At 43.4% G+C, this 24,922-nt stretch overlaps 1 protein-coding gene across 3 annotated transcripts in view; it reads right to left on the reverse strand.

Annotated features, from left to right (window-relative positions):
• Positions 1–265: 265 nt before the first annotated feature.
• Positions 266–24,922, reverse strand: part of GAREM1 (GRB2 associated regulator of MAPK1 subtype 1) — a 222,917-nt gene continuing 198,260 nt past the window's right edge. For 2 of the 3 annotated variants that reach the window (XM_070452795.1, XM_020906907.2), the window contains 2 exons: positions 6,823–6,989; positions 266–5,477 (listed from right to left, as the gene is read on the reverse strand). In XM_070452795.1, coding sequence (XP_070308896.1) covers positions 4,592–5,477; positions 6,823–6,989 — 1,053 coding nt within the window. In that variant the 3' untranslated portion in view covers positions 266–4,591. The remainder of the gene's footprint in view (positions 5,478–6,822; positions 6,990–24,922) is intronic. The other variant, XM_020906915.2, reaches the window with a different exon arrangement.

Genomic DNA, 24,922 nt, shown 5'->3' on the forward strand with positions numbered 1-24,922 from the left:
TTTTAAGGCTCACCAGTTCATCTGTATTTGTCTTTTCTCATATCTCCTGATCACACAGGTACTAGATTCTCTTTGCACGCCATTGGGTTACCTGATTCCTGAGTTCTTCAATTAATGATATGATAGCCAGTCTTCAATCTCTTGTCAATATGGAGTGGACTTGCAATCTTCAGACGAGTTCCCTTCTGCTTCAAGATGGGGAAGAGAGTGTCTGGAAAGCCATGCACTAGGGTCCAACTCACTAAAGAACCAATGCCAGAAGAGCAACTTTTAAAATTTCTTTATTTATAGACATTTCAGAACCACTGAAATCAACGATGAACTTATTTTAGACACAACATAACCATGTTTATCTTGAGGTACACATCGGGCCCATAGATAATGCTCTGGAAACAGTACAACTGTTAACTGGTAGTTAACCCCAGGTTCCAAGCCAAGAAACTGTAAAGATGGTTACAAAATCCTTTGAAAAGAATAAACCATTTCCATTTAAGTCAAGGAAAACGCCCACATTTTTGATGGAGTTGAATTTTTAGGCTGAGCTGAAATGATATTTTAAAGGGAGCTTCATATGAGAATGGGAGATGTTTATAGTTAAGAAATGATCTGAGCCTTACAACATGAGATTGGAGACAAAAGGAATTCAAAATCCGATAAGCTCATTACAAAACTCACAGCCTAAAAATTAAGAGCAGCAAAATTACAGATGTTTGTACATAGTTTCAACACAAATCACGTTTACCCTTGGTTTCTGGCTTTCACAAGGAGACAAATGTTCAAACACCAAGTTCTGAAGATTAAACGACGTGACTGGCTAAGAAGTAGCCATCAGAATTTCTCACTATCACAGCCCCACCGTGTAAAGGTCCTACTCTCTATTATTTGCCCTCTGGCTATTTTATTTTTCTTGCCCCAGCAGTCTGGTGCCATTACGAGAAAAATAGTGGGAATTGGTATAGTGGTGGTAAATTTCTAAAAGTCTTGTGTGTCCAACAACAGATTTCACTTTTGTGGTAGACTGAAGTTGAAATGTCTTTGAACAGTTCATTAGGGTCTTTGGAGAACTGTCTGGTTTTCCAGTTTGTTATTCAAAATGTTAACCTCACACTCTTTAGGCATGAGGAGTAGTGACTTGTGTGTGATATGGAGTGTTGGTTAGGTGATGGGCCCTCTATTCATCCACACCCACTCCCTGAACTGCTTGAGGAGTCGTGTGGACTATGTACAGTTGGTTCTGGAATGTCGCCAGAGGGTGTTTACCCATGTGTCTGAAAACAGTTGGAATGGACAGTCATAATATTTCCCCGTAAGATTGTTTTATTTCTACATGAGACAAGAATAAACACTGCAATTTAGTTGAATGGGCAGCTCGCTGCAACTTCATAAACTTGAACGGCATATGTGGGTTGAAAGGGTCTCAATGTAAATTTCACAGTTCATAAAGTTGAGCGGCTCAACTTAAAAGAGAGAGAACATGCAGGCGTTTATGAGATCTTGAGAGGGAACTGATCTGTGAGTGCTTGAGTTTGCCCTCCCAATATGAGTCGGACCCACATTTTACATTTTCGCTGCTTGGTTTGATTTATTGCTGAGTTTCCTTTCTGATGGGGGTCGTGATGATTTTGGCCATGAATTTAAGGACCCCAAATAAGAGTCCTGTTTGGACACTTTCTCCCAGGTCTTGGGGTCAGTGCACAGACTGTGAGGCACTTTCTAGAGATGTCCTGTCCTGACTTGGTTGGTTAGAAACGATGCTGGGTGTGGGGGTCTCTCTATACCACTTTTGAATGCAAAATCACAGCTCAAGAAGGGAAAGGCTGTCTTCTTCCTAGCCCTGTTCTGCATTTCTTATCATGATTCTCTGTGGCTATGCAGGCCTTGTCTAGTCAGGGTGCCATGTAGCTTCAGACATGCCAGAAGATACTTATTACCAATTAAAACAAAATTCCAGTCAGTAGAAAAGAATACTAGCCAGTGGGACTCAGAGATGTTTTGTGTCTCCAACACTTTCCAAGCTTTGATGGTCTTGTCATGTTTCTTTGATGCTCTTTTCATAGAGGCTGCCATTTTTTCCATCTGTGGCTTTTTGAAAGACAGAGCACACTTAACTGTCGCTATATCCAACTGCTCGCAAGATTTCATGTTTCTCTTACACAGACTCAGTCTCAACAACTGTGGTTTTAAATATAAACATTATGAGTTCCAAGAGGGCAGGAACTGTTCTTGATATCAACCTGTCAAGTCATCCTAGCATGGTGCCCAGCACACAAATGATGCTCAGTGAATTTTGAGTGTGTGACTAAAAGGCCATATAGTCCCTGCCCTCACGGAGTCTCTATGTTGCCATCAATACAAACTCCACGTACATAAGTCAAGACGAAAAAAACAACTTTTTTTTTCCAAAGGAAAAAAAAAGATAAAAGAATCAGTTGTTCATGTGGGGCAACCTTCATAGTAAACTCAAACCCAACTACTCCTCCCTCCTGAATTGAGAACGGTGTCTGGGCGTAAGGATTCACCAATGGGTTAAGCAAGATTTTGTCAGAGAAAACTTGCAACTATTCAACAGCCTCCTGATTTTATTTTAAAGAAAGGTTCTGAGAGGTTAACTTTACTTGAGGGGTTGCCCCTGGCACTGAAGGATGGTTTCCCAACAGGAAAAGTCAGAGCGGCCATACGCCATCTCAGTGCAGTACTGGAAGCTTGTACACAGACTTGCCAGTTACTTATGAAGAGGTGAGCCAGTCTGACAAGTTTTACAGGGTATTCTTTTTATGGGGTACTTTTAACCTAGAATATTTGCATTTTGAGAGACATGTGAAGGGAAAGAGTCTTTATTAAAAAAAAAAAGATTTAAGATGGAAAATGAGACAATGTATCAATTCACCTCAGTTCTAATTCACCTCAATTCTAAACAATGAGATGGATTAAAAATATCTTTCATGTCAAGAAATGAAGCCATATTGAAAAGGTCTGCAAAATTAGAACTGGTGGGTTTTGTCTTTCCACTTGTGGACTCATTTTGATGAGCAGGAAGAGCAGATAATAACATACAAGCCAATCCTGCTTGTCATGCTGACACCTGGGTGGCTGTCTGTCCATCTGGAATGTGGGGACAGACTTCAGGAAGGCAGGGTTGAGGATGATAACCTGTTCAGAGCAGGAAAATGTTTCTAAGATTTATATTCCTTCAAAAAGTCAAGAACGATACTGATGCCATCGTATTTTGGAATAGTTAATCATGTTTGGCAAAAACTGTCAGACTGGGTTCTGGAACTGCTGGAATGAAAGTATGGTAAATCATGTGTTTTCTTTGGACGAGAGGAAAGAAGAGGTTTCAGAACTACACAAGAACTCTTACTGATGCTCTAAAAAAATGATGCAACAGATAGCACAGATCAAAGCAGAGGGTGGTATGTCCGACTTCTGAGCTCTCCTAAAGCACAAAGCATGCTGAACATGAGACATGGCTCTGAAAACTGCTCTCCAGACCCCTCATCACCAGATACCAGGAGAAGAAGACCCTCAAACCCGAGAATTATCACTCAACAGAAATGATCAGTTCCCCAGACATGAATGGGCACGGGAGTATTCTATGCAAAACCCAGCCTATAACAGGTTTAAAATTCAACTTAACTCTTCAATACAGACTCTACTGGTTTGTTCCAAGTTTTCCATGCTGGAGCCTGGTAAGACTGAGCTTTGAGGGACAGGGTTCTGAGAATCTTTGACATTATTCTGTCTACTCTACCCAAGAGCTGACATAATTAATGGCCCCAAACTTTCAGTGGATATCTTAAAGTGAACAGATGTTATCTAAAAGATCAGACTCATATGGATGTTGAAAACATACATTTGTATCATGTCTAGATAAATATACATACACATATATAGTCTGGGTATCTTTTCTCTGCTCAATAAAATTAGCAGCTACAGGTAAATTGTTGTGGTCATGATTTATTATTTCTAAGGACGTCTTAGACCCTCTACCAGCACAAGACTTGATAAAATGCCTTTTGATAAAAAGATCCCCATCAAGCACATAACATTGCAGTGTCATTTCACATCACTAACGTTTTCAGGCACAAGAGGAAAACGATTAGCACTGATCAGTCCAAACAACAGAGCACAGACTAGAGTTAACTGTCTGAAGTTGATTCTCCCAGAGGAGGGGATTGTTCAAAAGTGTGTGTGTGTGTGTGTGTTTTAAAAGACTTCTTATGTTTCTCAGCTTTGGCTATTTTGTAAATAAATATCAGACCTTCTTGCATAAACCTACTTGGGTAAGAAGTATTTCTCTGAACATGCCTTTTGTCTTTTAGCAGCTGTTGAGTGTTGAGTGACGTACAAGGCACACCTCTAAGTGTTCTGTACAGCATTTTTATTGATGTACAAAATAGCCTGTTCACCATTCAAAAATCGTAATCTGCATAGTAAGAGTTTTCTCTTATCCCTATTTACAGCGAAGGTTTTTAGTGCAAAAAAAAAAAAAAAGAAAGAAAGAAAGAAATCCATGAAACCGTGTCCCAGCCAGTTCCATCTAGCACAACACGATTATCAGTTTTGCTCCATGCCAGCTGGGCTTATCTGGCTATATTTTGGGTCTCCAGCCGTTAATGAACTGCAGGATTTTCTTCACCTGCAGTTTGCTCAGTTTGAAATCCTCTGAGAGGATTTCCTCCGTGAGCTGAACGAGCAGATTGCCGTCGATCTTCTCGGTCACGAAGAACACGATGACGTCCTCTGACAGCCCGATGAACCTCAGGGACTTGGACACCTCTTCGACCGAGAGTCCTGACAGGTCGGCGGGCGGCTGCCACGGGGACCCGTCGCCGCAGGAGCGGGGGGCCAGCTGCAGGTGGATTGGCGACGAGAAGGGGTAGGGCGCGGAGAGGAGGTCCTGCGCGCCTTTCTGCACGAAGTAGGCGTCCTCGGACAGGTCTGGCGACCCGGACTTGGGGGCTTCCTCAGCACCGTCGATTTGCAGGGGCAGAGGCGGGGTGTCAGGGGCCGCTTTCTCTTCCAGCGGCCTCGGGGCCCTGGGGGGCAAGGCTGGGCAGGAGCTGCTCTGCTTGGCCGGCCCGCCCACCAGGCTTCTGTCGCCCGAGCGCTCCAAGCAGTAGCTGGCCGACTTGGGACAGCCCGCGGGCTCCGCGGCGCCCGGCCCGGGTGGGCTGGCGGCCAGCTCGCGGCCGTCCAGCTCGAAGGCGGCCGGGCAGTTTCTCTTGGGCGTGCCCGGCGTCTTCTGCCGGGGGTAACTGTAGCTGCGGCTCGGATCCAGCAGGAAGTCGCTCCTGGTGTGGGTCTCCGACGCTCCCGAGTAATGGTTTGGCCACGAGAGCCTGGAGGACAGAGCTTCAGAAGTCGGGCTGCCGCACGGGGACTTGGGGTCCACGGACTCCGCCTTCACTCGGTTACACGGGTAGCAAGACACGGGAGCGCTCTCAGAGGGACTCGTCTCACTTTTAGTGACGCTGCTTAAAAGCCAAACACAGAGAGAGAGGGGTGAGTGAGAAAGTGACAGCGAAACATCCAGCCTAGCTTTAGCCCATCGATGTCACTTCTGAGTAGAAAAACGTTGTTAGGAAGCAAATATTTCTTATCATGAATTCAATAAAGTATCTACTTAACCTCACTTTTTTTTTTTTAATTTAAAGAATCTTTAAATTACTAAAATACATCAGTAGCTATGGATATGAAGATACTGATTGAATAAGCTACAGCAGAGATGGCAAATAGATTTTTAAGTACAAGAAAATCACTTGTTAGTGAGTGCCTGGATCTTTGTGATGAGAAAAATCTTTAGCCCTGTTTGGGCTTATCACCAATAGGGTCGGATTAATCAGTGATGTCTGCGGTGGGCAAGGGGGGGGCGTGAGGGAAGAGTTAGTGGGTGTCTCGTGCACAAGTGACAGGACTACATCACCACCACGGATGACCTATCCATCCAGGAGTGTGAGGCTGAAAGAAAGGTTTCAAATACAGTGCTTACGCTTGCCTTGGTTTCTGCGCAGTTAACACCAGCATAAAGAGTTAAATGTCCAGAGAACGAAAAACACCTGCCAAGGAGAGCCGCTGTAACCTGTCAGGAGCACATGTGATCCCTGCAGCTCTGGGGCGCTATCTTCAGAACAACCATAAAACCCGAGTGTGCTCAGAGGTGGGTGACCGGGGTGGGGTGGGCAGTGGGTGGAACTGAGTCCGCCTCTTTGGGAGAAGAGAAGAGGTACATTCACGGCTGACCTCACGGTTTCACAGCCTGACCAAGAGAAGCGGGTAGACCCAAATCTGTTTCTCTAGACACAAGAAACCGTTGAAAGTTACATAGAGATAGATATAATGTAATATAATGAAAGATTTCTTAAAAAAAAAAAAGTTCTCAGCCTGTGCGAACCATGGAATGAGCCACACTGCAGAAGCATTCGCTCAGGGCACCGGGAGGATGGAAATGGAAGACGGTCTGACGGTGATGGTCAGGAAGGGACCCCAGCTCTGGGTGGAAATTCAGTGGAGGCAGCACCCCTGTGATTCCGCGTCTCCCTGGCAGTTGCTGTCTGCTGGGCTGAAGTCATAGTGGGGAGCAGCATTGGCTAGGCTTATCTCTGAACCCCGCACAGACTCTGCAGTCTGCTTATGCCACTGGCTCCTCCATCCTAGCTCAGAACCAACAGGGTCTATGCTCGTCCAGTAAAAATAAAAAGAGGAAAACTGCCTTTCCTATCACTGCGGAGAGGGGCCGGCTCCCTGACACTGTCTGCAAGGACCGGGGGCCTTGGCTGCTGAGGGGCCCGTGGGGGAAGCGGGCGCTGGCATAGGACTTACATGTCGTGCAGCCCTGAAGAATAGTAGGACAAGGTGGGGCTGGGCGAGCGAGTCTGCGGCCGCGCCGGCTTGGCTGTGCGAGGAGGGACCGAGGGGCTGGTGGACTGAGGCTTTGCGCTGCGGGGCGGGACCGGCGGCGCGTTCAGGAGCCGGCACTCTTCCCGGACCTGGCGCAGAAGAGAACACGCGGGGTTAGCGACACGCGACCCGGAGGGGCCTGAGGCTGCTCTGACGCGACACCAGCTGCGATGGATGGAGCGGAGGGGAGACCTGAGCCGACGGGGCTGCCAGACGTGGAGCGATTTTGCAAGAAACCAGTTTGGCAAATGCTGCTGAAACGTAGCAAGGAGCGGGGAAGGACAGCCCAGGGAGGGCGCCGGTGATCCGTGGGGACGCAGAAAAGAGGAGCAGGAAGAAAGTAAGGGTGTAAAGAGATCACAAGCTTACTAGAGGATGCCATTCTCCCGGGGAGTGGTGTTTCTTCACTGTTCAAGCTGAATTCGACTTGATCCAAACCTTAGGGGCACAGCGGACCTTGTCTAATCGAAAAGCTCCTCCACGGCTTCTCGCGGGTAAATGTGCACCTCAATCCCCTGGGGATCCTGTTTCTTGCGGATTCTGACTCAGTAACCAAGGGTGGGGCCTGAGGCTCTGCATTTTTCTAACAAGCTCCCGGGTGATGCAAGCCGGGCTGGACCACAGACCATACATACTCTGAGAAACAAGGCGGCAGATGGTGGAATTAGGCAGCTCTCCAAATCCCCAAAATAGTACTGTGTGTAAGAGCTGACTCTGCCTCTCTCACCCTCCTTCATCTTCCCACCAGAGAGGAGGCAGGTGACCCGTGCCAGCAGCAGCCTGCCTTCACCCGGCTTGTTTGCGATTCACAGTCGGCATTCAGAACATGGTTCTTTATAATGAAGCAGATATTTTATGTACTTCTCTGTGTCAGGCAGCAGGGGGCAGTTTGTACCTGATTCAGCTACTCTAGCCTTAACTCCATAGAGAAAAACTGAGCCAATTCTGACTAAAAAAAAAAAAAAAAAAAAAAGAAGAAGAAAGAAAGAAAGAAAAAGGCTTTGCCTGCTTTTAGGCTGTTTCCACCTTTTCCCTCCCACCCTTGCCTCAATTCCTCCATCTCAGGGGCCCTGGGGTAGTGAAGACAATGAAATAACAGCTCCTATTACCTTTTGGTTTGGAGTTTGCTGAAGACTAAGTGAGATGTGCTCCCGTTACATCACACTGTCTACCACCTACGCCACACCCGGCCTCGAACTGGCTTCCAAGGCCTGATTCACTTGCAGTAGAAAACCAGCCATTAAGAACAGTTACGTGACCCCGGGTGACCCGGCAAATCTCAACTCTAAGCGAAATGGAAGCCATTAGGTCTCATCCTTTGGCATTTCTCCCTGGGTCTGCTCCCACACAGAGGACCCACCAGATAACAAGTTTTCATCTCAGCAGCTCTTTAGGCTGAAACAAAATATTCAGAGCAGCGGATTTTCTTCACCAGCTGCAGGCTTTCCCCTTTGGAGCTTTTCTTAAGAAGGTGGTGGTGGAGGAAATGAGGTTTGGATGGGGAAGAGAGAGGCCTGTAAGCTGGCCCGGGGGGGCTCTTGCCCCACCTTGGGGTCTTCTGCAGAAGCTGAGAAGCAACCAGGACACTGAAAAGCTCTGGCTGGCTGCTCCCCTCCCTGACTTTTGGAAGCATGGACTAATTACAAAATAAGTAAAACAGTGTTTCTCTTTTGCTAGCAAACTGTAAAGTAGCCAACTGTGTTTCTTTTCTTTCTTAAGGAATGTCTTTAGAGTCTAGGGTGGATGGGTGTAACTTCTATAGATGTGCCTGGTTCTGTTTATGCGAGAGTGACAAGAATCATGGAAAACGTGAGAGGATGAGTCTGTCATTTTTTTTATTTTAAAAATAGTCACTTTTCAATAGGGGATTAGAGAGAAGTATGAGGGTTAAGGCTGAATCTGATTTAGAAATTTCTAAATTTTGGAATTAGTCATTAAATACACTTAATTAGGGATCGCTGACCTAGATGTCAATGATGATATGCTAAGATGTCAATTACAATCCCATTTTAAAAATGTATTTATTTTTAATGGAAGGATATGACTTTACAATATTGTGTTGGTTTCTGCCATAGGATCACTGGCTGATCTAGGTCTTGGAACACAGAAAAGCAGCCAGGTGTAGTTGAATTTGACCTCTGGGAAGCCCTCTCTTCTCTCATAACCCCAGGCACTCAAGGTACCTGACAGCTGCTTCTGCCTCCTCCTTGCCTAACTGGGCAGTCAGTCCTAAGAGCTTCCCCACAGGTTGGGGGTGGAAAGAGTAACTATTAATAAAAAGAGGTGTTAGTAGGTGACAGGGCCTGGTGAGGTAAGCTTGGCTGACTGAGAGCCTTTCCAGCTAAACTCCAAACAGCACTTGAAACATGGAAAGCTCCTGAGATGGCCACATGACTCTTGAAAGGAATTCAAGAACAAAGGGGTGTGTGTGTGTGTGTGTGTGTGTGTGTGTGTGTGTGTGTGTGTCTATCAGTGAGGAGATACTAACGTGAGGCCAGAAAAAAGAGCTCTTCCCTTGTGATGAGAAGGCAGTGTTGTTAAGTCACTTCAGTCGTGTCTGACTCTTTGTGACCCTGTGGACTACAGCTTGCCAGGTCCCTCTGCCCATGGGATTCTCCGGGCAAGAATACTGGAATGGGCTGAGAAGGTAGTTTGGGTGTAATCACATGCCTTCAAGAACTAGGCTTATCTGAAACCCATTTTGGAGACAAAGGTAGTTAAAACTAAAACAAAACCTGACTTCAGAGGGACCCCGTCCTGGATGAGAACTGAGCCATACACGGTGGAGGCACAAATTCGTCCTCGCCCAGCAGGTGTGGGAGGGCAGCCGTGGTGGGTGAGCCCTGCTCACAGCTCTGCAGACAGATGTGTCTCCACGTGTTACTTTCAACTTGTGGCTGCAGATGTGGGTGCTCGAAGGAAGCTGGACAGCAGCGTATTTTATGGGAAAAATTATATATGCTTTGGGGTTCTGAGGTTACACATCACAGGGTTTATGGTGCCATCTTACTTTCTAACTCTTACATCCTTTCAAGAGAAATCATTCTATTTTCCTTTGGATTTAATTCATCATGGGACATTTGTATCCAAGAGAAAAGTAGCTGTGGCTTGAAATGTATTTCATCTGACAATCAAAGGTAATTTACAAGACCCAAGGGCCAGTCACCCTATTTCCAGTTTTCCCTCATATTCCGTTTCATGCTGAAGTGCTACATTTTCAGCACATTCCTTCTAAAAGTCTCAGCATGTGGCTTTCATCATGTTACTTCCCATCTCCAGTGGCCCCTCTGACTATGGACAAAGTCCCGCTTCTCCTGCCTCCCACCGAGGCCTGCAGCAGTCTTTCTGGTGATTTCCTCCCATTTGATGCCATCTTTCTAGTATTTCCCCTGCTCTCTGCTATATGACAGGTCCCTCCAGTGGGGCAGGTTCAGTATCACCTAAACTTATTCCTTGTACTTTTCCTGCCTGCCTCTGCTTTAGTTCCAACTGCCCCCTGACACCCCCACCCTCGTCACCACCTAAGGCCCAGCCCTAACCTTTACAGGTGCCGTTTGCGACCATCACACACAGCCATCAGCACTCGTCGCTGCTTCTGAACTCTGCACAGATGCCGTTTATATTTACTCACTCTCCATGTATATTCAAGGAGCCGGAAAGTGGACATGCTAGGGTCTGTGGTCATTGTTCTTACTGCTCTGTGGATGGCAGAGTTTGGGGACTTGTCACCCCTGGCCCAAATATGTCACCTAGAATGCCAGGCAGAGGTTACTGGATGTCACCTGACAAACACAGGGCATTTTATTTTTAAACGTGTACCATAAGAATGCCTTTTATATTTTTATGTGGAAACTGTTATTGATAAGTCATCTGGGCTACATGTTAATTTTTGTGTGTGTGTCTTCATATTGGTATCAATTTAGGGGAAAAAAGGTGTGTAGCAGACTTGGTCTCAGTGACCACCATCAACTCTGCCACCACTAACCTGGACATGCTATCGGTGAAAATGACAGTTATTTCTGAACTGGGAAATGTGGCTTCATTAGGGAAGCATGGAGGCGGAGAGGAGGGGAGAGGTACTTGGATGACCAAGAATAAACCCCCTAAGGCTGGAGCTAAGCAAGGAGATGGCATTGAGTCTGAGGCAGGTATCACCACCTATCACAGGTTACGGGTGACTTTTGCCTCCTGGTGAGTGATCTCTGGTGATGAGTAGCTTGCGTGTTTACAGCCCAGCTCCTGGCACCTGGTTATGACGAGGTCAATCCACAGCACGAATCTAGGGCTAGAAACTCCCACCCATACCCAGAGCCTGGCTTTACCAGCAGTTCTCTGGTCTAAAGCCTTTCCAGCATAACCCCCACGCCCACCCTGCACAATCTTCTCATCCTTGCCCCTTTACAAGTCTTGTCCCTTTTCTACAGCAATGTTCAATGACCCAATCTTATAGAGATAAGATACCGCTGCCTGGAGTAAGATACTTCTCCCCAGTGTTCAAGGTGCAGACTGCCAACCCAGGGCTAATCAGAGAGCTGATTTATTGAGAGGATGAATAGCGAGCTCCGCCCTTTCTAGAACCTCACTTCTCTCCAGTCTATGAGGCATCTGTTCAGCGCAGCATTGCCAAGTGACTGCCTCGAACGCACACAGTTCCCCAGTGGGGTTTGAAGGAAGCTGTGGGAGGGGTCCGTCCGTGGACTAACGGCCAGACCGCAGGGACCATCTACCCCACTGCCCCTGCGAGTCTGAAGAACATGTGCCACTTCCCCTTTCCCTACAAACAACGTGAATCCCACTTATGACTGACTTGTTCAGTTCCGTGCGGAGTGCCCACACGGGCTCGCTGAGAGGGTGCGGAGTAGGGCTGACAAGAACGGGGAGCCCCGGGAATTAGCTGGGAGGGGGGTGATGGAGGCCAGCACACGACACAGATAGAAACAGGTTCCGTAACAGAAGGTGGAACGCAGATCAGTGGGAGGATCATGGATGATTCAAGAGGCAGGGGAAGGACGAATTCATAGGAAATTAAGCTGAGGAAGTCTGGAGGCGGAAGGAGTCGTGAGTGTACGAGAGAGGCAGGAAAGCACCCCCAGGATGATGATTTGGTCTGGGGGCTCAGAAGGCGAGACAAATCCTGGTGCTATTGATTCAGACAGACACTTAGGAAGAAGAACGGGCGCTGGGAGAAACCGAGGAGTTCAGGGTTGAAGAGAGTTTGAGCTCAGTGTTCTATTGAGAGAAGCTGAAGAGGAGAAGAGGGCCGGACCGCCAAGAGGCGACAGAGGAGGAGACCGAGGCGGAGAAGCAGAGGGCCCGCATCCCACTGCTCACGGCCGGGAACAGGCCCTGCTGGCGTCACAGAAGCGGACGGTGGGGAGGACAGCTCAGGAGAGGGATGGGGTGAAGACAGGGACGGCCAGCCTGGCCGGGCAGGTAGGGAAGATGTGTGACAGTTAGCAGGTCACTGCGGATCTTAGCACATGAGGCTTCAGTCGAGGGAGCAGACCAGAAGCAGATTCCCGGGCAGGCAAAGCCGGAACAGGAGGCCAGGGAGGAGTTAGTGAGGACAGACCAGTCCTTCCGAGAAGGAAGGGGCAGGGGCCACTAGGCAGGGATACTGGACTGAAGGGGGCGCGGCTTTTTTCCTGGAAGACACTTGAAAACGTGCCTGAGTGGGTACATGCACGCCCGTGACCCGGAGGTCAAGTGTACACTGACTCCAGGGACAGACAGAACACGCTTCCCCACTGTGCTCTGCGTTCCCCGGGCCAGCACCGGCCACGTTAAACCAGAATAACGGCAGCTTATTATCTAAGAGCCCCAGGTGGCGCTGGTGGTAAAGAACCTGCCTGCCACTGCAGGTAAGAGATGCAGGTTTGATCGCTGCGTCAGGAAGATCGCCTGGAAGAGGGTACAGCAGTGCACTCCAATCTTCTTGCTGGAGAATCCCATCGACAGAGGAGCCTGGCGGGCTGTGGTACATAGGGTCACAAAGAGCTGGACACGACCGAAGCAACTTAGCACACAAGCAGAGCAAAGATGACCACACCCGGTAGAATAAGTGACTTCGGAAAGCTTTATGTAGCTATGTGAAGGTGGTTGACAAGATCAAAGCCCAGTTCCAACCTGTGGTCAGAATCTCATGCATCAGAGTGGGACTCTTTATTTTCAGAATACTCTCCAGAAAGTGTAACTTGGTTTCCTGACTCCTGGAATAGACATTTAAAGGATCCTTTCTCCTCCTCACTCCTCATAGCTGAAAGTCTGTTTAAGCTGGTGGGCGGAACTGAGCCCCATCTGAAGGACCAATAATTTATGAAAAATGGAAAACAAGGTCTTCTCCCTAAATAGTCACATGTTAAAGACAATGCATGAGAATGTGTTACAAATACAAAGCGTGTTATAGCATGGTTGGAAACAGGTAAATGTCAATGTTTAGCAGACAAAAATTCAAACACATACAACTGGAGTATCTTATACATACAAAATACTTTCTTCTGTGACATTCTCTTTCTGACACTTTCTAGGGATTAAAACAACACAACAAACAAAAGACACACAGCGTGCCTATGAAGCTACTCAGCAAAGGAATGGGGGCTTTTTTAGTCTGATGATGCTTCTTGGAAAGTCTTAGCTTCTTAGAACACTATACTTGTCTTATGAAAGAAATGACACTTCCACACCCCATTCATTCACCAACTGGACCAATGAGACAGCTTAGGAAAATGGAATACTTACAACGACATGTTCCTTGCTGAACTTTTTCTGGGCAAAAAAAATTTCATAGCAGCGACTGTTGTTTAGTTGCTAAGTCATGTCCAACTCTTGCAACCCATGGACTGTAGCCCGCCAGGCTCCTCTGTCCATGGAATTCTCTAGGCAAGAATACTGGAGTGGGTCGCCATCCCCTTCTCCAGGGGATCTTCCCAACCCAGGGATCGAATCCGGGTCTCCTGTATTGGCAGGTGGATTCTTTACAACTGAGCCACCTGGGAAGCCCATAGCAGTAATTACTCAACTTTCGAATACAAGCAGTGGATCTGAAAGCAACTATCAGTAAGACTCCGTGAGTCCTTGTCTACAGTCTAAAATCCGGCATCCCATGCCTGTGGATGAAAGACCTTGGCGCTCAGACCACAGCTTGGTCACCAGGGCTGCAGCCATCTTAGGCAGACCCAGGATCATCGCTTTTATGCTGACAATAATTCCGAAAACAGACACTAGGTGAGCTTGATCTAAAACTGGACTCACCTTCACTGTGAGTTCTCTTCTCTTAAAAAGCTGACTTGGAGATCATGTCAGTGTTCCGAAGAAAGGAGTTTTGTAACCAAGCTTCCCTGAACTTTGTAACTTTGCCTTGACTGCATGCCCTCTGCCCTGTATTTTACATTTCTTCCCACACTCTCTCTCCCAGATAACACAATCATTACAGCCTTAAGAAATCTGATTTATAAAGAGGCTTTTATACAAAGAGTTCACAACCCTGTCACATACCCATCAGGGGTATTCTAGGCCAAAAAGAAATTCAAGTTTTAGAATGACAATGTGGCCATCAATGAACGTCTCTTTGATGAATTACGCAAGGGTAGATATGATTTACAGTCGAAATCCTGATTCTCAGATGCATGCATTTCTTTTTTGCCATTGTGTATGTGGACGATAAGGACCAAAGGCAGGCATGGGTCTGCCATGGCCTCCAACCTCCAGGCCTGGGGCAAAGGAGTCAAGGCCGAGGGCACAGGAGGCCGCTGCTGGGAAACAAGAAGGGCCGGCAGCTCTGAAAAGAATACTTGTTTAAATTCCAGGGTGCTTCCCTGGACTCTGAAGAAAGATGATGCCATTGGGGCAGAGAATAAAGCCCTTCTCTGAGCAAGGAGTATAATGCATGATAGATACACTGAAATAGGATATAACCTTCCTATTAATGTGATTTTGTGCGAATGGTAAACCCAAGAGTGCAGATTTGAAACAAGGGCTAGCCCAGAGAATATTACAGTGACTTTATTAACATTCTAATCATTGAGACTTTCAGTAGACACCGGAGAAAACAATTTCTTGGCCAAGAAGGTTTTGTTTAAAAACAAATAACTTACATAAAACTGAAGGCAATTAGTTTCAAAATTACTAGAATACAGTAATAATTCAGTCGTTATTTCAACTAACAAATGGGAAACGCAGGTATGCCTTGCTTACCGAGTACTCCTCAAAGGTTGTAATTAAAATGAATTAAATGTCAGATGCCTTAGGAGACCTTGTTAATTAGTGGAATCCTGAGTGAATCCTTTTGTAGAGCAATTATTTTGAAAAGTAAATAGTCATTTCCAGATGAACCTGTTTAATATCTAAATTTGACTATGAATATGTCAGGTTTACTTAAGAAAACCTTTCCTTTAGTGCCTTCCTAAGTTATTTTTTAGCTTAATTTATATCACCTAACTTTTTTATTGGATTAGAGATATACTGTATCTTTTATATATAGTAGTGTATGTATGTTATTTCCAAGCTCCTACTTTATCCCTCCCCACTTGCCTTCTCTAATATTAATATTCAACAGAAGGAGAAAGCCCAAAGACAAAAATTCAGAGTAGGATCAATTTTTTAAAAAAATTAATTTTGTTGAAGTATAGTTGATTTCCAATGTTGTGTTAATTTCTGCTGTGCTGAAAAGTGATTCAGTTATACATATGTGTACATACTCTTTTCCATTATGGTTTATCACAGGATTGAATATAGTTCCCTGTGCTATACAGTAGACCTTGTTGTTTATTCTGTATATAATAGTTTGCATCTGCTAATCCCAAACTCCTAATCCATCCCTCCCCACCCCGCCCTCCCCCTTGGCAAACACAAGTCTGTTCCTGTGTCTGCTCCTATTTTGTAGATAAGTTCATTTGTGTCATAGGTTCCACATATAATGGTATATGTGTTATTTGTTTTTCTCTTTCTGACTTACTTAGTATGATCATATCTAGGTCCATCTATGTTGCTACAAATGGCATTATTTCTTTTTTTTATGACTGAGTAGAACTCCATTATACATATGTACCACATATTCTTTATCCATTCATCTGATGATTGACATTTAGGTTGTGTCTGTGAGTTGGTCATTGTAGATATCGCTGCTATGAACACTGGGGAGAATGTATCTTTTTAAATTATAGCTTGTCTGGATATATGTTCAGGAGTGGGATTGATCATACAATAACTATTTTTAATTTTTGAAAGAACCGACATACTGTTCTCTATAGGGGCTGCACCAATTTACATTTCCACCTACAGTGTAGGAGGGTCCCCTTTTACCACACCCTCTCCAGCATTTGTGATTGGCCGATTTTTAAATGACAGTCATTCTGACTGGTCATTCTGACACCTCACTGTAGTTTTGATTTGCATCTCTCTAATAATTAATGATATTGAGCACATTTTCATATGCCTTTGGCCATCTATCTGTCTGCTTAGTTTTTCAGCCCATTTTTAAATTGTGTTATTTGCTTTCTGTTCATAAGTTATATGAGCTGTTTGTATATTTAGAAAGTTAAGCCCCTCTCAGTTGCATTGTTTGCAGTATTTTCTCCAAGTCTGTAGGTTATCTTTTCATCTTATGGTTTCCCTTATTGTACAAAAGCTTGTAAGTTTGCTTAGGTTCCACCTGTTTATTTTTGTTTCTATTTCTATTGTCTTGGGAGACTGACCTAAGGAAACATTGGTATGATTTATGTCAGAGAATATTTTGCCTATGTTCTCTTCTTTTAGTTTTATGGTGTCATGTTTTATATTTAAGTCTTGAAGTCATCTTGAGTTTATTTTTGTGTAAGGTGTGAGGATGTGTTCTAACTTCATTGATTTACATGTGGCTGTTAACTTTCTCAGCACAATTTGTTGAAGAGATTGTCTTTTTTCCATTGTATGTTTTTGCCTCTTCTGTTGAAGACTGACTGTAGGTTTTGTGGATTTAATCTCTGGGCTCTCTATTCTGTTCCACTGATCCATATGTCAGTTTTTGTGCCAGTACCATACTGTTTTAATTACTGTAGCTTTGTACTGGGCTTCCCAGGTGGCTCAGTGGTAAAGAATTCACCTGCCAATGCAAGAAACGTGGGTTTGATCCCTGGGTTGGGAAGATTCCCTGGAGAAGAAAATGGCAACCCACATCAGTATTCTTTTCCTGGAAAATTCCATGGACAGGGGGAGCCTGATGGGCTACAGTCCATGGAGTTGCAAAAGAGTTGGATACAACTCCATAACTATATAACAACAAGCTTTTCTGTATTGCCTGAAGTCTGGGAGCATTATGCCTTCAGCTATGTTCTTTTTCCTCAGGTTTGCTTTGGCAATTCTGGGCCTTCTGTGATTCCAAAAGGATTATTTGTTCTAGTTCTGTGGAACATGTCTTGAGTATTTCATAGGGATACTCATTACATGGGTAGATCGCTTTGGGTAGTACGGCCATTTTAACAACATTAATTCTTCCAATCCAAGAGCATGGGAGTATCCTTCTGTTTCTTTGAATCATCTTCAGTGTCCTTTATTAATGTTTTACAGTTCTCAGCATATAGGTCTTTCACTCCCTTGGTCAGGTTTACTGCTAAGTATTTTATTTTTTTTGATGCAATTAAAAGGGATTTTTTTTTTTCACATTCCCTTTCTGATAGTTCATTGTTAAGTGTAAAGAAATGCAACAAATTTTTTAATATTCATCTTGTATCCTGCTACTTTGCTGAATTCATGTTATCAATCTAGTAGTTTTTGTGTGGAGTCTTTAGGGTTTTCTATATATAGTATCATATCATCTGCATATAACGACAGTTTTACCTCTTCTTTTCCAATTTGGGTATCTTTTATTTCTTTTTCCTGTTTGATTGCTGTAGCTAGGAATTCCAATACTATCTTGAATACAGTTTGCATCCTTGTCCTATTCCAGGATTTAGTGGGAAGGCTTTCAGCTTTTCATAGTTGAGTATTATATTGGGTGTGGGATTGTGATAAATAACTTTTATCATATTGAAAAGTATCTTCCCTCTATACTCACTTTGGTAAGAATTTTTATTGTGAATGGATGCTGAATTTTATTAAATGCTTTTTGTGCATCTGTTGAGTCATCATGTGGTTTTTGTCTTTTGTTATGTGGTACATAACACTGATTAATTTGCATACATTGAACGATCCTTGTGACCCCGGGATGAATCCAACTTGGTTGTGGTGTTTTGATATTTTTTGTTTTGTTTGGCTGTGCCAAGTCTTCATTGCAGTGCAGGGGGGTTTCCTGAGCTGTGCTGCCAGGGCTTGAGATGTATGATCTTTTCTTGTGTTGTTGGATTTGGGGTTTGCTAATAATTTGTTGAGATTTTTTGCATATATATTCACCAAAGATAATGGCATGTAACTGTCTTTTCTGGTACTGTTTTTGGCTTTGGTATCAGGGTGATGGTGGCTTCATAGAATGTCTTTAGGAGGGTGCTTTCCACTTCAATCTTCTGGGAGAGTTTGAGAAGGATCAGCATGAGTTCTCTGTATGTTTGGTAGAAGTCACATGTGAAATCATCTGGTCCTGGACTTTTCGTTTATAGGGAGTTTTTAAATTACAGATGTCATTTCAATTCTAGTGACTGGTCTGTTCCAATTATCTATTTCTTTTTGATTCAGTGTTGGTGGGCTGCCTGTTTCTAGAAACTTTCCCATTTCTTCTAGATTGTTGAATTTATTGGCATATAATTGATCACAGTATTCTCTTACGGTTTCTTAGAATTTCTTTGGTATTGGTTATTTCTCCTTTTTCATTTCTTATTTTGTATATTTGGGTCCTTGCTCCTTTCTTCTTGGTGAGCCTGGCCAGAGGTTTGTCAAGTTTGTTTATTCTTCAATGAAGCAGCTCTTTGTTTTGTTGATCTTTTTTCTATTTATAAAAAAAATCTTTTATTTATTTCCTCTGATCTTTATTATTCCCTCCCTTCTTTCTTCTCACTTTAGGTTTTGTTTGCTCTTTTTCTAATTCTTTTAGGTGGTAGATTAGGTTGTTTGAAATTTTTCTTATGTTTTGAGAAAGGCACGTACCACTATGAATTTTATTCTAAGAACTGCTTTTGCTGTATCCCATAGATTTTGTTTGGTTTTGCTTTTATTGTCATTTATCTCAAGGTATTTTTTGATTTCCTGTTTGACTTTGTTGTTGAGTCACTGGTTTTTAGTAGCATGTTGATTCCATGTAATCAATTTTCTTATTTTTCTGTAGTTGATTTCTAGTTTCATGCTGTTATGGTCTGAGAAAAGGCTTAGATATTATGATCAGAAATAATTTCAATACTCTTTTAGTTTATTGAGGCTTGTTTTGTGGCCTAGTATGTGGTCAATCCTAGAAAATGTTCCCTGTATACTATACTAAAAAAGAATGTGTAGTGTCTTTTACTGATTTTCTGTTTAGAAGATCTATTGATTGAGTGGGTGTTAAAGTCTCCTGTTATTGTATTCCCATCAATTTCTCCCTTTATGTCCTTTGGTATTTGTCTATGTATTTGGATGATCCTACATTGGGTGCAAATATTTTGATAAGTATAATATACTCTTCTTGTACTGATTGCTTTATCATTATATAGTGTTCTTCTTTAACATTCTTTAAGGCCTTTGTTTTAAAATCTATTTGGTCTGATATGAATAGTGTGATCCCCATTTTCATTTCCATTTGCATAAGATATCTTATTCCACCCCCTCATTTTCAGTATATGTGTGTCATTTGCCTTAAAGTGGGTCTCTTGTAAGGAACATATTGTAGGCTCTTGTTTCATATATTTCACTCCAGTCTATCACTCCCTTGCTGCCATCCATAGTCATCTCTTGTTTTTGGCTGTGATGCGTCTTGGTTGCTGCACACAGGCTTTCTCTAGTTGTGGTGTGCCGGCTGCTCATTGCAGTGGTTTCTCTTGTTGCAGAGCATAGGCTCCAGGTGCCTGGGTTTCAGCAGTTGCAGTGCATGGGCTCAGTAGTTGTGGGATCCTCCTAGACCAGGCATCAAACCAATGTCCTTTGCATTGAAAGGTGGATTCCCAACCACTGGACCACCAGAGAAGCCCTCCCTTGTCTTCTAATTGCAGCATTTAAACCAGTGACATTTAAAATAATTATTGATAGATATGTATCTATTGCCACTTAAAAACTTACTTTCCAGTTGATTTTTTTTTGTTTGTTTTTCTTCTTGTAGTTTATGATTTCCCTTTACATTATGCTTGTGTTCTCTCCTTTTCGATTTTTGTAAATCTACTGAATGTTTCCATTTGTTGTTATTTTGCTTTTCAAGTAGTTTAACCCCTTCCTACATCAACTTGCTTTAGACTGGTAGTCAAATACCTCAAACACATTCTAAAAATATTTACATTTTATTTCTCTCCTCCCCCCACATTTTATGATTTTGATGTCTTCTTTAACATCTTCATGTTTACCCTTTTGCTATTCATTGTGGCTGTCATTGCTTTCACAAAAACTTCCTGATCTTTAAAAAAATCTGTGTACTGGCTTATTTAAGTGATTTACTTTTCCAATTGTGATTTTCTCTTTCCTATATATTCTTGCCTCTTTTCTATTTAGAGAAGACCATTCATTATATCTTTTAGGATAGATTTAGTATTGCTATATTCTTTTAGTTTTTGTTCTGCTGAGAAATTCTTTGTCTTCTAAATGATAATTTTACAGGGTAGAGTATCCGAGGTTGCATATCTCCCCCATGTTGCTATTTCCTCTGGCCTGCAAATGTTTCTGTAGAGAAATCAGCTGATAAACTAATGGCGGTTCCCTTGTAATTAAATCTGTTTTTCTGTTACTGCCTATTTTGAATCCTCTTTTTAACTTTTGCCATTTCTATTATATCTTGGTGTAGGTCTGTTTGGGTTCATCTTATTTGGGACCCTTTATGCCTCCTATACCTGGATATCTGTTCCTTCTTTAGGTTTGAGAAGTTTTCAGCCATAATTTCTCCAAATAAAATTTCAATCCCCTTTTCTCTTTTTTCTCCTTTTGGGATCTCTATTATACATAGATTGGCATGCTTTATATTTTCCCATAGGTTTCTTACTTTGCTTTCATTTAAAATTTTTCATTTGGCTTCTTCTGAGTGGGTGATTTCCATTATTCTATATTCCAGAATATTTATTCATTCTTCATTATGCAATCTACTATTCATTGCCTTTAGCTCAGGTTTCACCTCAGCAAATGAGTTTTCTAATTTTTTTCACTCCTCTTTATAGCTTTTAGTTCCCCTTTACCGTAATCTGAATTCCAATTGATAACTCTTCTTAATTTCCTCAGTATTTTCACTATCTCCTTTTAACTTGGTGTCTGTGAGACTGAAGAGTTTGTTTCATTGTTGGTTCTTTCAGGGGGAATTCTACTGATCTTTTAATTGGGAGTGTTTCCTCTGTTTCTTCATTTTTACTTCTATTTCTCTTACTCTATGAATTTAGGAGAAATAATTATCTACCATGGGCATGGAGGGCTATTTGTATGTGGGAACATCCTTGTGTAACCTGTGTAAGGTTAATATTTTTGGTGCAAGGGCTGTTTTTACTATGCATGCCTGTTGCCTCTTTGCTCAGTGTTTATTGGCAGTAGAGTAGAATAGATTCTTCACTTCTCTCAGCTTTTAAACAATATATTTTATGATTTTCCCCTTAATTTAGGTAGCCGTGTGAGGGCCCTCATTCTGGAGGGTGGCCACATCCTACCGGCAGCACCATGACCTAGCCCTACCCATGCCTAATGGAATCAGCCAAGGCAACTTCTCAGCTTTAATATTTCTAGAGAGGTTTTCCCAGGAATTTGAGTTTCTTGATGTGCATCTGTAGCCTTGGAACCACGTGTGGTGTTTTTATAGATACTCTCTAGTTCTACAAAGTCCCCAGGTCTCCCATGAAAGGATTACATATTATTGGGGTCCATAGGTGGCCGAGCATTTCTGTAGTTCTTGGTTTATGACGATTACAATTTTGGCTTCACAGCTAGATAACTGTAACATACAGCTTATCAAGTAGACATTTTAAAACTCAGATGAAAAGAAGGTTTTGCTACTTTTAAACCCCGTAAGGTTCCTGGGATATCTTAAAAAACTAGGAAAATGAAACTCACAGGCACTTTGGGAAGGCAGGGATGACTGTCCCCTGCCCGGGAGTCAGGAGTCTTTGCTGGCCTGGCTGTGGAGGTAGATGTCCTTGTCCCCATTAGTTTCCATGACTCTCTGGGGAGTCTTTATACCTTAGGTAAGGAAGGACAGAGGAAATAACCTCCAAAAACTTATTTTCTATCTGACCCTAAAAAAAGAATCCATCTCCTATCGAGGTATTGCTACTACTTACTTAATGCTTGCCACGTGCCAGGGAATACTGCCAAGTACTTTGCACAATACAATAATGCAAGGAAGATGTTATTATTAAGTCTTGCAGGAACTGACTCAGGAAGTGAAATATTTTGCCCAAGCTATGAAAAGTACTGAGGGGCAGGGGGAGGATGAAAAACCACATGTGCTCTTAGATGCGATGCTCTGTGCCTCTATCTGTCACAGAGTGTGGCAGGTCACTCCTCTCTGCTTCTGGTGAAACTCCACTGAGAGGGGAAATGAAGACTCAGGGTCGTTGGGGTCTCCTTCCACTTTCTCATCAGGTGCTCAGCCTGTCTGAAACAGATTCAGATGCTCCAAATCACCTCTGTGTAGCCAGTCAGTCTTTTCAAGCACCTACTGAACTCAGTCCAGTGTGGAATCTGGATTAAATTCATCCTTTCTGTCTTATTTTCCTCAAGCATCAGTAACACAGTGTACTCCATTACAGGAACTTTATTTAAAATGAACGAAAATCTTATAACAGTGGATGTATGCTACCAATCCATCTTATGACTCAATCCCCACATCCTGCTTCTCAAATGTCAAGGGGGCCATTCCAAAGGTTAACAAATTCTCCATCCATACTGCAGTAAAACTTGCTTTAAACAAGTGGTTTATAACCTAGAGCTCCTTTTAGGATATTCCTTTCATGAATCTTAGGAATCACTGTAATGTTAACATCCAACCAAGAGTGCATTTTTTTTTTCCCTATTACTACAGACAGGAAGAGGATATTAATTAATCCCTGGATTCTGGGGTCCTCAGGTTTGATACTATTGCACAGGTAGCTATAGACAAGTTGTGATCCTGTAGTTCTGATACTGATTTGTGATTCATCACATAAACCAGAATAGTCTGAAAGTCAAACATTCTATTTCTAGAATTTCAAGCAGTGTCAAGCTTTCTCATCATTGCTCTCCAAAATGGCATCTTCCAAAGAGGTTTAAAAAAAGACAGCTCTTGAAGACTGCCACTTATAGAATGTATCTGGGTAAATATTTTAGACATTATCAGCCAACAGCCAGAAAATTAAAATTATGGAATGAGGGCCACAATGTCACGAAATAAGAGGATGTGTTTAGAACATAGGAACCAACTAAGGATAACCCACTTAAGTGGAACTGTCAGGTCGTTCTGATTTGAGGGCACTTGGCACAATTTTACGGAGAAGGCAATGGCACCCCACTCCAGTACTCTTGCCTGGAGAATCCCATGGATGGAGAAGCCTGGTAGGCTGCAATCCATGGGGTCGCTAAGAGTCGGACACGACTGAGCGACTTTCCTTTCACTTTTCACTTTCATGCACTGGAGAAGGAGATGGCAACCCACTCCAGTGTTTCCCAGGGACAGGGGAGATTGGTGGGCTGCCAACTATGGAGTCGCACAGAGTCAGACACGACTGAAGCGACTTAGCACCAGCAGCTAAGCAGGCACAGTTTTAAAAAATGAAAATGTCATCCCTCAGCTAGCTGGGCAAGTCCCCAGCTTGGGCTTGTCTGCAGCAATTTTAAAGCACAGAAGTGGCCGCATCTCTTTTGTGCCTGGAACCAGGAGCTCTTTACTCCTCCCTTGGATGTTCCAGTTAGGGAGGGGAAAAGATTTTTATTCCTGGGAAAGAGAAGCAGCAGGTTTTTGTGCTTAAAGAAGAAAACCTTTTTATTCAACAATCATTACAAAGATACAGGGGTCTCTAACCCACAGGCCATGGACCACTTAAAGAGAAAAACCTTTGTATTTGACGATCATTACAAAGATACAGGCCAGAGCAGGAATCGGGTTGTACAGGAGGGGAGCGGTGAGTGAAACAGAAACCACCCTGACTAACCCTGGTCTGTGGAAAAACTGTCCTCCATGAAATCCAGTCCCTGGTATCAAAAAGGTTGGGAACTGCTGGACTAGAGCATAATTCTAAGCAGCCACATCAAGTACAAAGTACATTAACAGGGTTAAACTGATTACCCCTCCACTGAGGATTTTCTGTTTGGCCCCACAGCCTAGTTTCCCATTCCAGAATATGGGCAGGAAAATGGTCAAAAAATTAACTTGGATGATGATGGAACTGCAGCTCACTGTTGGAAACACAACAAGTGTTACTGTTGAAGGAGAACATTTTTTTCAGAATTTTTTACAGAAACAAAGACCATCAAAATGTGGAGAAATAGTGCAGATATTTGATATAACTCAGGGGGCTTCCCTGGGGGCTCCATTGGTAAAAAGTTTACCTGCAATGCAAGAGACCTGGGTTGGGAAAATCTCCTGCAGAAGGAAATGGCAACCTACTTCAGTATTTTTGCCTGGGGAATTCCATGGACAGAGAAGCCTGGTGGGCTATAGTCCATGGGGTCAAAAGAGTTGGACGTGCTTAGTGACTAGACAACAACAAAGGACCCTGAAGCAGGTGGTGACAAAAAAGAAAAAGCACAGGCTGACACACCCTGCAGTGAGCCACTGTCCCTGTAGATCTTAGTAAGACCAGGCCATGGATTGTTGCCAAGAGTTCATTCACCAATTACCAGCTTTGTTTCTTTTTATAAGGAGGATATGCCTTCTTTGACTCTGTTCTGTTACTCCAGTATCTTCTGTTCCTGAAGACCTGATGGGATTTGTCACTTTCCCAGATAACGCCTTACTTGAAAATGGCCTCACGGGAAAGCTTATTACCAT

This window comes from Odocoileus virginianus, chromosome 22, assembly GCF_023699985.2.
Source record: "Odocoileus virginianus isolate 20LAN1187 ecotype Illinois chromosome 22, Ovbor_1.2, whole genome shotgun sequence".
NCBI classification, from domain to species: Eukaryota; Metazoa; Chordata; class Mammalia; order Artiodactyla; family Cervidae; genus Odocoileus; species Odocoileus virginianus.